The 15,249-nt window shown below is 43.6% G+C and overlaps 1 protein-coding gene across 4 annotated transcripts in view; it reads left to right on the top strand.

The window, feature by feature from the left end:
• The window catches only part of FNDC3B (fibronectin type III domain containing 3B), a 373,528-nt gene that overhangs the window by 264,462 nt on the left and 93,817 nt on the right, over window positions 1-15,249 (top strand). For all 4 annotated transcript variants that reach the window (XM_044291978.1, XM_044291975.1, XM_044291976.1 and 1 more), the window contains exons 14-16: window positions 6,265-6,351; window positions 9,534-9,672; window positions 10,826-10,897. In XM_044291978.1, coding sequence (XP_044147913.1) covers window positions 6,265-6,351; window positions 9,534-9,672; window positions 10,826-10,897 — 298 coding nt within the window. The remainder of the gene's footprint in view (window positions 1-6,264; window positions 6,352-9,533; window positions 9,673-10,825; window positions 10,898-15,249) is intronic.

Genomic DNA, 15,249 nt, shown 5'->3' with positions numbered 1-15,249 from the left:
AAGAATTCCGCAGTATTTTACAGAGGTAGAAAAGTTGGTAAAAAACGCAGTTGAAATGCAAGCAGAATGCAATGCAGATTTGAATGCCATGTATAGGAAGAAATGCGCTGCAAATCCATACCACAATTGGTGTAAAAAAATCAGGAGGAGCTCATTTTGATATTGCTACTTTGCAGTTTTTGCCATAGTTCCGCCAAAAAAATTACGTACGTTTTTTTCTATGGTATGAAGAAGGAAGCAAGTTAGTTGCTCTGTGGATGGATGTATCTGTTCCTGCTGGGCATCTGTTTTTCTCTATCAGTCCAATGGCCATCTACATTGTTCATTGCACTGGAAACATCTAATGTATGAGGCATGACTGGGAGAAAGTTCCACATATCATAAAGCAGATGAAGCAGTCAATCATTTACTGGTTTATAACTTAGGGACAAGTCATTACAGATAAGCTGTACCAAGCTCCTTTTGTTTTTTAACGGTAGTCATTTTTATGGTCTACTTTCATTATATAGTGGGATTATGTGGTCAGTGGGGTGAATACGCTCATAGTGGCGCCACTGCCTTCTTGCAGCTTTCCCTAGGCCAGGGGCGACACATTCATGACTGTAGCCTAGACACAGCTCAGCCCCATAGAAGTGAATGGAGCTGAGCTGCGATACCAGGCACAGCCGCTATCAAATGTACAGCAATGTGCTTGGTGACCACAGAGAAGGCCCCGGCACTCACAAACAGCTGATCGGTGGGGGACCCGGCTGTCGGACCCCCACTGATCAGATACTGATGACCTATTCTGTCAGATCTTCAGTGTTGTCCCATGAAAAGATATAATAAAATATTTACAAAAATATAAGGGTTGTACTCAGTTTTGTGAGATACCATAGAAATGCCAGAGCATGGTGTGTGGGGCGACTCTGCCCCTCACCCCCTAGGCAGCTTTGCAAGTGGAGCCAAACAGTCCTGTTCATATTCTAGGACAGGTTGCTGGCAGCCATTTGAAATTCCCAGAGAACCCCTTCAATAACATAAAGGATGTGTCTAATCCATGTGTGTAAAAATCTTTGCACCCTGTATTCAGTGCTACAGGTAATCACCTAGACTAGTAGCACTTAATATGTCTTCTGCTCTTCTTATGCTGCCCACGATGAATGGACAGTGTCAGAGACAATAAGCAAAATAGAGCTCTGTAATGCAGTGAAATAATTGTCTCCGACAAGTCTCTAGATAATTCATTCCCCTGTGCTGCGATTTTCACACTGACCACTGGTCCTAAAGTATGTTAAGACTTCTTGTCCTTTAAGAGCAGCCACATGGGTCACAGACACAATGGTCAGGCGCTGTCCCCATTGGTTTCTATGGGCTACTTTTCTAGGCATGCTCTGTGACCTGTGCAGAGGTCAGGAGGAAGCTGATAAGCTGACATCACCTAATGTGAATGGTGGATCCTGTGTTATCTATATAGAGGTGTTACTTGTCATTGTAGTCCTGCCTGTGAGGATAAAGAGCTAACTACTGAAAAGTTACCTGTACAGAACAGGAAATCATGACTTATTATTAGACCAGGGCTTGACAAATTTCCTTGGAATCTGGGAGCCAGCTAAAAAAGTTAGAAGCCAGGTGGAGCCGCGTCATAAAGCCCCCAGTAGATGCCCCCATAGTGCTCCCCCTCCACTTCTCCATAGAACCCCCCAATAATTTATGCCAGTACATAGGGCCCCCAGTAGATGCCCCTATAGTGCTCCTTCCCCTCTTCTCCATGGTGCCCCCCATAATATGCCAGTATATAGGGCCCCCATAGTGCCCCCATAATGTGCCAGTATATAGGGCCCCCATAGTGCTTCCCCTCTTCTCCATAGTGCCCCCCATGTTGTGCCAGTATATAGGGCCACCATAGTTCTTCCCCTCTTCTCCATAGTGCCCCCCATTTTGTGCCAGTATATAGGGCCCCCATAGTGCTTCCCCTCTTCATAGTGTCCCCCCCAATTGTGCCAGTATATAGGGCCCCATAGTGCTTCCCCTCTTCTCCATAGTGCCTGCCCCCCATATTGTGCCAGTATATAGGGCCCCCATCCCCCTTCTTGCCACAGTATACTATAAATTATAAAAACAATAGACTCATATACTTACCTTATGCTGCTGTCATTGATGCGATGCAGGCCTCTTACGGCCTGTGTCCCGCACTGTACAGCTCAGGCGGCGCGAGCCGCCTGCAACGGCCTCCGATAGGCTACAGGCTTAGTGCCTGTAGCCTATCAGAGGAACGGGCAAGGGAGACACCTCTCCCCTGCTCCTCCGCACCATTCATCTGTATCGCTGTCCTGAGGACGGAGATACAGATGAATATGGAGATGAGCGCTTCCACAATGGAGGCGCTCATCTCCACTCCTGCTGCCTCCGGACAGAAAGGGCCCCCCTCCGGCGCTCCGCACCCGTCGCCCGGGCACCTTTGAAAACAGGCTGACAAATATCCAAGCACCAGGACCAAATTTCTGATCACCATGGCGACCTGGCGCTTGGGATTTGTCGAGCCCTGTATTAGACCTAGTGTACCTTACTACGGGACTAGCATAACTCTGTATTAGACATCATGCACACTGTATCTGTATGGTTCGAAATTATGGAGCCATGGGTACTTCTTATGTCAATTTATAGTGATTCCATACAAGTCTGTATTCTACCCTAGAAGCAATACGTTAGGGGGAATACTTGCCGCATTATTTTTCCTCACAGATTCTGTATGACTCCTTAACAAAAGTAACCTCAATAAGAAATCGGAGGTACAGTATGGGCCCATAGATTTCATTGGTGGTCTTTATACAGCTTGGATCCATAATTACGCTATGTGAACCTGTATTGTGCTTCCAATGTCCCAAACTGTACTGTCTCAGATCTGAACCCTGGTAATATAAGGGCAGAAATATCAGGGTCAATAGGACTATGTGAGGGTGCTGCCACATTATGGGCTTTTGTTTTATGGCTTGATAAATGGCATGAAATTAATTTTCGAGATTTTTAATCGCACAGTTTCTGTAAAAAGATATAGCGTGAAACCACCCTTTGAAAATGATAGCGATATGGTTAAATGCAAGCAGAGGTGTACTGATCACGATTGTACTAGCAGGAGCAGCTCCCATTACTAACATGTTCAGTGCTGATAAGGCTGTTTATATGGTTACTAATGTGGTAACTCATGCCTCAGCAAGTGCCCTGACAGAATGTAAGGGAGACTGGAGTACACCAGTATAATCTTTGCAAAATATACTGGAAGAGATTTAAGAGGGAAATTTTGGAAGTCCGTTTTGCAGGAGTCTGCTTTGCTGCAATTTGGGTCAAATTTAGCAAATGTTACAGTCTTTTAATAAATCAGGTGCATCCAATGGCTAGTATATGAGATGTTACTGCTGTTTCTAGACCCAAAAGTCGAATTTGATAAATCTGGCTTAAAAGGGTTTTCCAGCCTGTGGATATTGATGACTTATTAAAGTGAACGAGAGCCGAGCTGCAGTACAGTGGACAGAACTTTCTTTTCTGGCACCGGCGGCTGCTGGAAACAGCTGATCAACTGATCAGAATAGGTCATAAGTATCTACAGGATGGAAAATTCCTTTAGAGCGCCTTCACACATGGCCGATTTTGTGGCAGACAATTCCGCAACTGAAAATCAGTTCCATTCCGCTTAATGGAGCTTGCAGAAATCCATGTGTTTGCTGCCTTATTCAAATAAGTGGAACTGATTTTCAGTCGCAGACTTTTCAGCCACAAAATCTGCCAAGTGTGAAGGCATTTCACAGGCTAAGGCTTCTTGCACACAAACGTGTGCTGCCAATGCCCGTGCTGCAGTCCGCAATGCACAGGCACCGGGCGTGGGCCAGCCGCACTTGAATGGGGTCCGCGATCCGTCCGTTCCGCAAGTTCTATCTTTTTGCGGAATGGAAGCACGGAACCCCACAAAAGCACTCCTGTAGTGCTTCTGTTCCGCACCGCATCTCCGGACCCATTCAAGTGAATGGCCATGGGGGACTAAAGGTCGTGTGCAAGAGGCCTAACTACATCCACTTTCCCACCCACTTTTCAGAACTAGGATGAGAAGTGTAAAAATGCAAAATGTCATAAATTGTTTTGCAAATAAACCCAAAAAGTCACAAAACTCTATTATGCGTCTTTTTGGAGTCAGAATTCTGGAGTGCAGGGCTTGATCAATCCCCTCCCTTCACATTATACTTTTTTATACACTCAACAACATTGAAAGTGCAACACCAATAAGGAAAAGTCGTGGAATTATGGAAATCAAGGGATCGATAGACATGTTGATGATATGCAGATGATAAAAAATGGAAACAAAATATTCAAAACATCTCAATTTATTCAGTATCAAGTATAATCGCCACGTTCAGAAATACACGCACTTTCACGCCTTGGCAAGCTATCAGTGAGGTTATTCTTGATTGTTCGAGGAATCTTCTGCCATGCTGAATGCTCTTGGACACACAAATTATCAGGCAGCTTCCTTTGCAATTGCCGACCAATGATGTCCCACATGTCTGGAGAGGCTGCAGGCCATGGTTGCACATATAGGCCACCCAGGCTGCTCACAGTAGCACAAGCAACATGCGACCTGGTATTTTCCTGTTGACAAACTGCTCCTTGGACACTTTGGAGAAATGGCCACGAGTTCCACATCCAAACCAATGTAACGCATAGTGTACCTGAAATGCAATTACCTACCGTACCTGGAACCTCACACCATAGGACTGGTGTAATGTTCCCTGCTAAAGTGCTGTTCACAGCATTGCCGACATGGTCTCCAGACCAATCTCTGGCTGTTATTGCATTTATGACAAAAACAAGGCTCGTGGCTGAAGAGGATAGACCTCCAGTTCAGCCTCCATACTAGTCTTGCTGTACACCATGATACTTTCTGAGAGCAGTAGTATGAGCTCAGTGGAACACCTGTCGCTGGAAGTCTGGCGCATAGACCTAGGTCCTTTATAGGCCAACAACATAGATATCATCTACTGGTTATGGATGAGCAAATAGGGCCACAAGAATTCTAATGGGTAGCTTATTGAAGTACAGGCAAAAGGAGGACAACAGCAGGGTGCCATTAGTAGTCAAATACAGCCCCCTATGAGCATCCTAAGAACATTACGGTGGATATCCAACACATTGAACAAAGACAGCAGACCTAAATATTTCTGGAATTACCTCTCCTGGCATACAAACAACCACGAAGCCTGAGCCACCAGAAATTCGCTGGATGTAATAGCAGCTGTCTCCTCCACTAGCGAGCAGGCAATTGCCTAGACGGAAAGCTTACTTCCCGACAATCGCCTGTTAAATCGGGCTGTCTAATACACCCCAATAATAAAAATAACCCCACCCCCCCACCCTACTCCAACAATGGCAGGGCCCCTCCTATAGATCTGCTTGAGTGATAAACCAAGGTCTCTCAGTTCAAGGATTCCGATCCTCTCAGTTTACGACAAGTGGTGATGAACAGGAGACATCACGCAATCATCCCACACGACTCGATCTGATTTTTGAGGTTTCATGTGGCTAAAAAACTTTGCTTTCACTTTGGCTTTTTTGTCCTTCCCACATGCCACAGATTGGAGCTAGGTGATTTAAAATTTTATCATCTGCAGATCTTAGCGACACCTGTTACTTCCTAAATTTGCATAACTTTACAGCTTGTCCTTGGTGTTGCAGTGTCAGGGTTGAGGAATGTATGTTGTCCGTGTATAAAGTGTGAGTTCTGCCATGATGTGATTCGCACACTCTGCCTTTCCATATTTTTGTACAGGATTTTCAAATTAAAGGACTCTGATCAATGATAAAGTGGTTTCCCCATGAAACCCCTAGGAATTGGACAACGATTGTGACTAGAACCTCTGTGCCTCCTATAGTTAAAGGGACTGTCTCATCTTATCTGTGAATTTCACAATTCCTCAAGATAAACTGACCAGCAGGGTGGGCGAACATTACATGGCACCCATTCGAGTGCTACACTTAGTTATGGCATGTCATCTATAGCTGAAGCCATGCTTAGCTCTCTGCTCTGTCTAATAGAAAAAGGTCTCCAGCAGCTGCCAACATGATGTCCATTATTAGGATATGTAGCAGTGTCTTGTCTGCGCAGGTTGTACATACTTGTTATGCTTTCATATTAGACTGTCTTTACTTATAATTACTTTATAATATATAGTAAAACTTGATATTTCATTTGTTTTAATAAAACTTGTGATGTGTTTTGTCATGTTATGGTTTTAGGACAGTGTATTTCAACCTACATACACTGGAGAAGAATTAACATGTACTGTGAATAATCTCCAAAGAAGCACACAATACAAATTTAGGGTAAGTCTTAAATCCAAAAGGACTGAAGCACCAGCAGATGGCATTGTTTGGTATATTTTCTTCTAAGTATTTTAGTGTTTTTTTTATCTACGAGTGTATATTATTCTTAATTTATAAAATACTGTGTAATGTCTGTGTATCATTATATTATGTAAAAGTTTTAATGAGGTTTGATACCCATTAAATGCTTCAGCAGAAAAATAAGATTTACTAAGTAAATATCAAACCAGATTTGTTTAGTGCATACATCATCAATACCTTTAGGGTACATGCACACGACAAAAAAACATATAAACTGTCAGTTTTTCATTACCATTTTAAAATACTAGTGTGCATCCATTTTCTCTCTATCCATTTTAATGGCTGTTTTTCATTCATTCATTTTGCTTCCATTTTTAACAGCCGATAAAAATGGCTACTAAAAATGGATGAATTTCATAGTCTTTTTTTTCCTAACACCCCAATCCTTGCAGTACCCTCAGTATACATACTGGCCCCCATGGTGCCCCATGGACATACAGTGGCCCCCCAAATGCCTCTAGTATCTAAAGAGCCCCAGGTATAAGTAATGCCCTCCTTAGTGCCTTGCTATATATAGGTAATGCCCCCTTTAAGGCTGTATACACAGCGTTCCCTCCCGGCAATCACTAGCGGAGGAGACAGCTGCTATTACATGCAGTGATCACCTCTACAGCATAGGGTGGAGCGATCGCTAATGCCATCGTTCATCCCCACGCTGTATAGTGGTTTGCCAGCGGCAGATCGTGATTAGACACCACAATCTTCCACTTGCAAATGATCATTTTGGATTGCTCGATGAACGAGCATACGGTGGCAGTATTATACTGCAAGATGATCGCTAATGAGCATTCATACGAACACTCGTTAGCGATCATCTGCCAAAAAATCATCAGGTGTAATGCAGGCTTTAGTTTCTCCCAGTGTAAGTAATGCCCCCTTAATTACTCACTTCTTCCACTTGCTCGGGTGGGAACACTCGCTTCTTACTGGAGGCAGCAGGACTTTCCCAGCGTGCTCATGTGACATCATCATTCTGGGAGTGCAGGTCATGTTTCCTCCAGTAAAAAGCAAATGTTCCCTCACGTTCAAGTGTATGCCCCCATACAGTTCCCCCAGTCTCAATAATGGTCGTCATACAGTGCCCCCAGGTGCCAACAAATCATGTTGGGAGCATCATGTCCTGCTGCCTCCAGTGCAGAGTGAGTCCTCCCGACCACCAGATGGTTGCAGTTTAGTCTAAATGTCCTGTTTTTTTGACGGCCGCTATTCACTGTCCATTATTAAAACGGCCTTGTGAATAGCCTTATAGATTGCAGTAGTTCTGAAAACAGCCGTCACACGGCCATTGTGTAAATGCAAGCTTAGTGGCAATGCTCCATGCGAAATAATATGCAAAGAGGTATCTCCTACAGAAAGAGGTAGCTAGCTTATTGCTAGCATCACCTTTTGGCAGTGGTGGCTCCATATGCGTCAAAATCCAACTTTTGAACAACCTTGGAATATGAGAAAGGAAAATAGCCAAGCCATATATCAATCCGCAGACTGCTGTTTGAAGGTGTTTCCCCCTCATCAGTATGGAATAGGGTTCTGGCTCGCTGAGTGAGATGTCTTGGATGCATCTTAAGGGAGGTACTGTCTCTCTAGTAAAAGCGCTCCACGCATGTGTGGTGTGCTCTCATTCTCTACGGGGGCCACATTTTGGAAATAGGCGCGGGACCCAGAGGTTGGACTAGAGGCAGGGTTCCAGGAGAAAATAATATGCAAAGAGGGAAAGAGAACTATCTCGTGAGTCGCTAGTCCCTGGGAGATACCTCTTTGCATACTATTTTCCCAGTGAGCATTGCCTTCAAGCAAGATGTTTCTCTTTCCCCTGGAGATACCTCTTTGCATATTGTAGTTACAGAAAATATTGGGGTCATTTATCAAACAGGTGTAAAGTAGAACTGGCTTAGTTGCCCACAACCAATCAGATTCCACCTTTCATTTTTGACAGTTCTACTTTACACCAGTTTGAAAAATGAACCCATATGTTTTCCTTTTCCCAAAGCATACCCTTTTAGGGCTTGTGTACATCTGCATCGGAGGCTGCATATGGGACTAATAAAGTGGACTCCAGAACAGAAACCGAACAGACCCCATTATAGTCAATGGGATTTGTTTGGATCAGTTATGTGGCGAATATGTCACTTTTGCTATTTTCGTTCTATTCAAACAAATAGAAATCAATGGCACAATTGTGAAATAGGCTTGTATGTCATTTATATTTGATTTATGTGTGTATCATCTACTGCATGCTATGAGAATGTGACACAGAAAATACAGCATCAGATACAGTGTATTGGGGATAGTAGTTTACTTTAAAGGGACTCTGTCACCACATTTTACCCCCTACAGTAAAACATAGCTACTTGTAGGTCTCCATGAGCCAGCATGCGCACCTCGCTCGACGATGCCATTACCTGTAGTCCGCATGGGCGCGGACTACAGTGTGTAGGATTTCAAACAGGCTCAGGGATTACGTCAGCGCGCCGGCTCTTGAATATATTATATTAGAGGAGGCGCTGGACTCAGGAAGGCGGCGCTGGCCACCGGACCGAGGGGTGCGGCTGGGCACCAAGTCAGGAAAGGACATCCCCTTGGGCACCTTATGTAAGTCATTAGCATATCACTAAAATCGATTTTATAAAGAAATAAATCAAGACTTAGTTAATAAGGGCATCGTTTAATACAGCTCAGGGAGACCTACAAGTAGCTATGTTTTACTGTAGGGGGTAAAATGTGGTGACAGAATCCCTTGAAAGGCATTGTTATATGTGGTTATCGGTTAAGCGAGGAGGAAACTTTCCAGAGAAGGTGTCCTGCTGTAATTTGTATCCGGACTTATTGCTATAACTTGCATTTGTTTCTTATAATAAAATGAACTGTAAATTCAAGTCTGACATTTTTTAATAAGCACATACAGATCATATGGGGCCTATTTAAAAGTATATCACGAATCGCAAGATGACATTCGTGGCTGAAATGTAGGTGGTTTTATTCACAGGGCTTCTCCTGACTAGTTGACCGTTTAAAGCCCCCATAGCTTTATGTCAGGAATGTGTTCCTTTTGTAGAGTAAATGACTTCATGTCTAATCTTCTCCTATCGCTGCTTATATTACAGCTTATTGCCTCAAATGTTGAAGGAAGTAGCAATCCGAGTGAAATCTTGGTGTGCACCACAAGTCCGGACCGGCCAGGTCCTCCATCTCAACCCGCAGTTAAAGGTGCTGTCACTGCACAGGGCTTCACCATTCAGTGGGGTAAGTACACTATACACCTCATGCCTCCATCGTTGTATAGCCATCCTAATAATGTTATTCTGGCAGCTGAATGCACCGAGTGCTAGAATTCAATGCATACTTATAAGTAGCAGCACACATGAGAATTATTGCCTTAATACAAAGCAATTGTAAAACACTCCAATACACCAAAAAGAAGAGCGCGCAGAGATAAAGACGGATGTAGCATTTTAATAAATGTCTGTGCCTGGAAAACATGTCCACTGAAATGGAATCTCATTCACATTCAGACAGACACCAACCTTATCGAGCTCACAGATAAGAGACCAGCAGTCAGCTCCCGACCATGCTGTTCCTGGCAGTTTGGGATGATAATAAAGAGCTGTGTATGGAGACGGTCAGGACATTGTTTGTAGCAAGGCGCTAGGATGATAACATGTATTGTGGATGCATAGGAAAGCGCTGCGGTGCATGGGGCCGGAGTCCTGCCGTGCAGCGTCTGCAGCGTTTTTATTCGGTCCACGTTGAACTGCTAAAACGAATGCAGCCGGCAGGGATGCATCAAGAAATCATGGGATCAAATGCAAAAACTTAAATAGGGCCCCTCTCTACCTTGACCACTTTAGGTCTATTTTGGTCTCCAGTGTATTGTTTCCTTCCTTTCACTGTCTTCTTTGCCACCTGTCATTCTCATTACTGAAAAATGGAGGAGCAATCTCTTTTTCATAATGACATGATTACTTAAAACCGTGTCAGGTGCTTGTAGAATTTGAGATTTCAGTCTATAAATTTAGCATATGTTTTTTAGACATATATATTACTCTAGTAAGAACACACAGAGTGGCTGCCACACATGGACAATCCCCCCCCCCCCCATACACACAGTGGGCTAGTTTTTCAAATAGCTTGTTAAGTGGCCGCATGATATTTCTGCTATTAGTGTAGTTTTACCTACAAGACCATGTGACCATGTACCACGATCCTCTGCAGAAGAAGTGCTCAACCAACCTATGTAGCCATCCATGTCCCCTTTAAAAAGTGTCAGGGATGAAAGTGGTAGAGAGGCACTGGTTTGCCAAAAATGATTGCTGCAACCCCAGAGTAGAGTAATATAAAGGTGAGTGATGAATGCAATGTTTCATGCTGGCTCTTCACATGGTGATGTTTCTTACAGATGCTCCTGATGACAACGGTGGGTCAGAAATACTGAAATACCTGTTGGAGATCTCTGAAGGGACTTCTGAAGGTATGACATTTGGCAGTGATTTATATATGCTTATATTTACACACACACTTTTTTATCTAGATTTGTATTTATGTATATGTATATATATATATACACTCCTCAACATTGACATTGCAATAGAAAGAAGAAAAAGTCATGGAATTGTGTAAGTCACAGGATCGATAGACATGTTCATGATCTGCAAATAAAAAATTAAAAAAATTAAACATCTGAATATGAGAGCCATATGCAGAAATACATGCATTTACATGCCTTGGCATGCTATTAGTCAGGTTATTGATGGTTGTTTGAGGAATTTTCTGCCACGCTAAATGCTGATCTGCTGCTGGCAGCTTACTTTGCAATTGCCAACCAATGACGTCCCAGATTTGCTCAATGAAAGACAAGACCAGAGACGCCACAGGCCATGGTAGCACATTTAGACCACATAGGCTGTTCACAATAGCTCAAGCAACATGTGGCCTGGCGTTATCCTGTTAAAAAATTGCTCTTGCAACACTTGGGAGAAATGGCATAACACAAAGCTGTTAGTATACCTGAAATGAAGACTAGATGGGTCTAAATACCGTATATTAAGCCACCCCACACATAATCCCGGGAGTAGGATCAGTGTGACATTCTCTTGTGATGGCCTCTTCGTGGCGTTGGCCACATGATCTCCAGATCAACTGGTGGTTACCATTGCTTCTGAGACAAAGGTGGGACTCATTGCTAAGGAGAGTGATGGCATGAGGTCAGCGGAGCACCTGTGGCTGGACATCTGGCTCGTATCCTAGTATTTTGCAAACACCTTCTGATGGTTTGTGTAGACCATTATGGAAGCAGTAATTAGCATGCAGGAGCCACAGGAAGATGAGAACAGCGCTGCACTGGCTTCCCTGGTCATCTTTCGGTCCTGCTCTGTCCTGACACGTACAGTGTCAGGACGTAGTGCATGTAGATGTGCACTATGACCTGATGATGTGCACTGTCAGGTCACAGTACAGCATGGTGGGCAGAAATCCAGGAAGGGTAAATAGATCTGCCAAGTGGCAGCGCTGTCCGGAGCTGGAGAGGTAAGTTTAGTTTTTTATTTATTTTAAATATGTGATCTGAGGTCCGATTGGGGCTGATCTGAGGCTAATGGAGGCTGGGGACGATCTGATGGGGGTTTGATCTGAGGCTGGGGGGGTCTGATGGGGGCTGATCTGAGGCTGGGGGAGGTCTGATGGGGTCTGATCTGAGGCTGGGGGGGGTCTGACCTGAGGCTGGGGGGTTTGATGGGGGCTAATCTGAGGCTAGGGGGGGGGTCTGATCTGAGACTGGGGGGTCTAATCGGGGTCTGATATGAGGCTGGGGGTCTGATCTGAGGCTAGGGAGGGTCTGATGGGGGTCTGATCTGAGGTTGGGAGATCTGATGGGGGTGTGATCTGAGGCTGGGGGTCTGATCTAAGGCTGGGGAGGCTGATGGAGGTGGGGGTCAGATCTGAGGCTGAGAAAGGGACAAAGGCAGGGACCGTGGCAGGGAGGAGAAAGCTGGATGAACCCCTCTCTGGACCCCTCTAGGTTGAGCTTGGCTGCCATTAATGCCAAATAAATATATAACATTTTAAACTTAAAAAATAGACTGCTATATGTGGTCAAAATGGCGCAATTTTGTGCTGCAAAAATACAGCGCTCTAGATTTTTTCAAATTGAAGAGCAATTTCTGTAACTTAGCCCTAAGTCACTTATGTATGGCTCCCTAACGATGCTACAAATATTCAAATGTCCCTCAACAGCAAAAAAGGTTCCCCACCCCTGATGTAGACTATGTTTGCCACCCTAGGCCTTGGATCTAACGTCTAATTTCACTTGCAGTACAGAATGGATCACTATATACCATTTTCTAATCAGATGATCTGTCCGTACAGAGGGTCACCTCTTTGCATCACTTGCTGTCACTCGGTTTGTCTCCAGCAATCTACTAGAGTGATAAACCAAAGTCTCTCAATTCAATGATTCTGTCCCTCTCAGTTTGGGATAAGTGGCGATAACTGACATGTCAACAAACAGGAGGCATCACACAATCATCCCAAACAACTTGATATGATTTTTGAGGTTTCATGAGGCAAAAAAACTTGAGAATGACTGCATTGAGCAGTTGCAACGTTGCTTGTCTGACATTGGGTGAATAAATATCCTTGTTGCACTGGAGTGCTGCTTCCTTCTGTTGATTTGTGGACTGGGGAGAGTTTTCGTTGAATCTCCCTGGAGGCTTGCACCCACTACTTTTATTGTCACAGTTTGTCACACTGCTACTTCATTTTCTTCATTTAACCCTTTATATATATATTTATAGATATATATATAGATATATATAGATATATATATTCTCCAAAAGTATGGAGCAGTCACCATTGTAACTATCTTTGTGCTTTGATCAAATATGTATGGTGGCCAATATAAGGGACTATAAGGATGACAAATCTAAGAAGGAAAACACAGTATCACTCCCTTCAGCCTGCTGGCTAGTAAAGCTTCATTATTGGAGCTTATCTGCTGCTCTGTGTTGTATGCTCAATAGATCTGGTCATAGATGATACCAGTTGCTGCTGGATCACTAGAAAACAGGTTTGGACAAATAGGAAATCTTTTGGATGGTTGTTGGTAGAAGAGATCTCCAGGACTTTAACATTGATGGCCTATTTACAGACCCCTGCTTCTGAGCCCAATGAAGCGAAAGAGCTGTGGCCATTATTTGCATAAGCTATCAATGTTAGGCTGGGTTCACTAAAATGCTGTCATATGGTGGTCCAAGAAATGCAAATATTGGATTGGCTAATCTGCATACATTTTTACAACAGTTTTATGATGTGGTAATTGGCTATTTCTTTTTGTTTATATACTGCCTGTCCCAAAAAAAAGTCGCCACAAAAAAAAAGGTCACACACTCCAATATTTCATTGGACCGCCTATAGCTTTGATTACAGCATGCATTCGCTGTGGCATTTTTTCGATAAGCTTCTGCAATGTCACAAGATTTATTTCCATCCAGTGTTGCATTAATTAATTTTATTACCAAGGTCTTGCATTGATGATGGTAGAGTGTGACTGCTGCGCAAAGCCTTCTCCAGCACATCCCAAAGATTCTCAATGGGGTTAACATCTGGACTCTGTGGTGGCCAATCCATGTGTGAAAATTATGTCTCATGCTCCCTGAACCACTCTTTCACAATTTGAGCCCGATGAATCCTGGCATTGTCATCTTGGAATATGCCTGTTCCATCAGTGAAGAAAAAATCCATTGATGGAATAACCTGGTCATTCAGTATGTTCAGGTAGTCAGCTGACCTTGTTCTTGGAGCACATACTGTTGCTGAACCTAGACCTGACCAACTGTGGCAACCCCAGATCATAGCACTGCCCCCACAGGCTTGTACAATAGGCACTAGGCATGATGGGTGCAATCTGCCTCTCTTCTTACCCTGATGCGCCCATCACTCTGGAACAGGGTAAATCTGGACTCATCAGACCACATGACCTTCTTCCATTGCTCCAGAGTCCAATCTTTATGCTCCCTAGCAAATTGAAACCTTTTTTTCTGGTTTGCCTCACTGATTAGTGGTTTTCTTACGGCTACACAGCTGTTCAGTCCCAATCCCTTGAGTTCCCTTCTCATTGTGCGCGTGGAAATGCTCTTACTTTCCCTATTAAACATAGCCCTGAGTTCTACTATTGTTTTTCTTCAATTTGATTTCACCAAACGTTTAAGTGATCGCCGATCACGATCATTCAGGATTTTTTCCCCGCCACATTTCTTCCTCGAATACGATGGGTCCCCACTATCCTTCCAGTTTTTAATCAAGTGTTGGACAGTTCTTAACCCAATTTTAGCAGTTTCTGCAATCTCCTTAGATGTTTTCTCTGCTTGATGCAAGCCAATGATTTGACAAACAGACTAACATCTTTTCCACGACCACGAGATGTGTCTTTCGACATGGTTGTTTAAGAAATAAGAAGCAACTCATTGCACCAGTTGGGGTTAAATAACTTATAGCCAGCTGAAAGATAATCGCTCATGCAGTAATTATCCAATAGGAGGCTCATAACTATTTGCTTAGTTAAATCTAGGTGGCGACTTTTTTTTTAGACAGGCAGTGTAGATAAAACATATAAAATAATTGTGTTTCAACTGTAAAAACCACAAGGCCAATTGTCGCATTACAAAGCCACAGTATAAACACCTGCTGTAGTGCTGCAAAATAACCAAATTTCAGCTGCAATGCGTGAACCCAGACTTAAAGTCCCTGTAATTGCTATACATGTCAATAATGAAAAACGTTTTACTGGTCCAAATGTACATTTCCAACCAACATGATTTCTTTAAGCTG

Source organism: Bufo gargarizans, chromosome 4 (assembly GCF_014858855.1).
Source record: "Bufo gargarizans isolate SCDJY-AF-19 chromosome 4, ASM1485885v1, whole genome shotgun sequence".
In the NCBI taxonomy this organism is placed as follows: Eukaryota; Metazoa; Chordata; class Amphibia; order Anura; family Bufonidae; genus Bufo; species Bufo gargarizans.
This window is presented reverse-complemented; position numbering and strand designations above follow the sequence as displayed.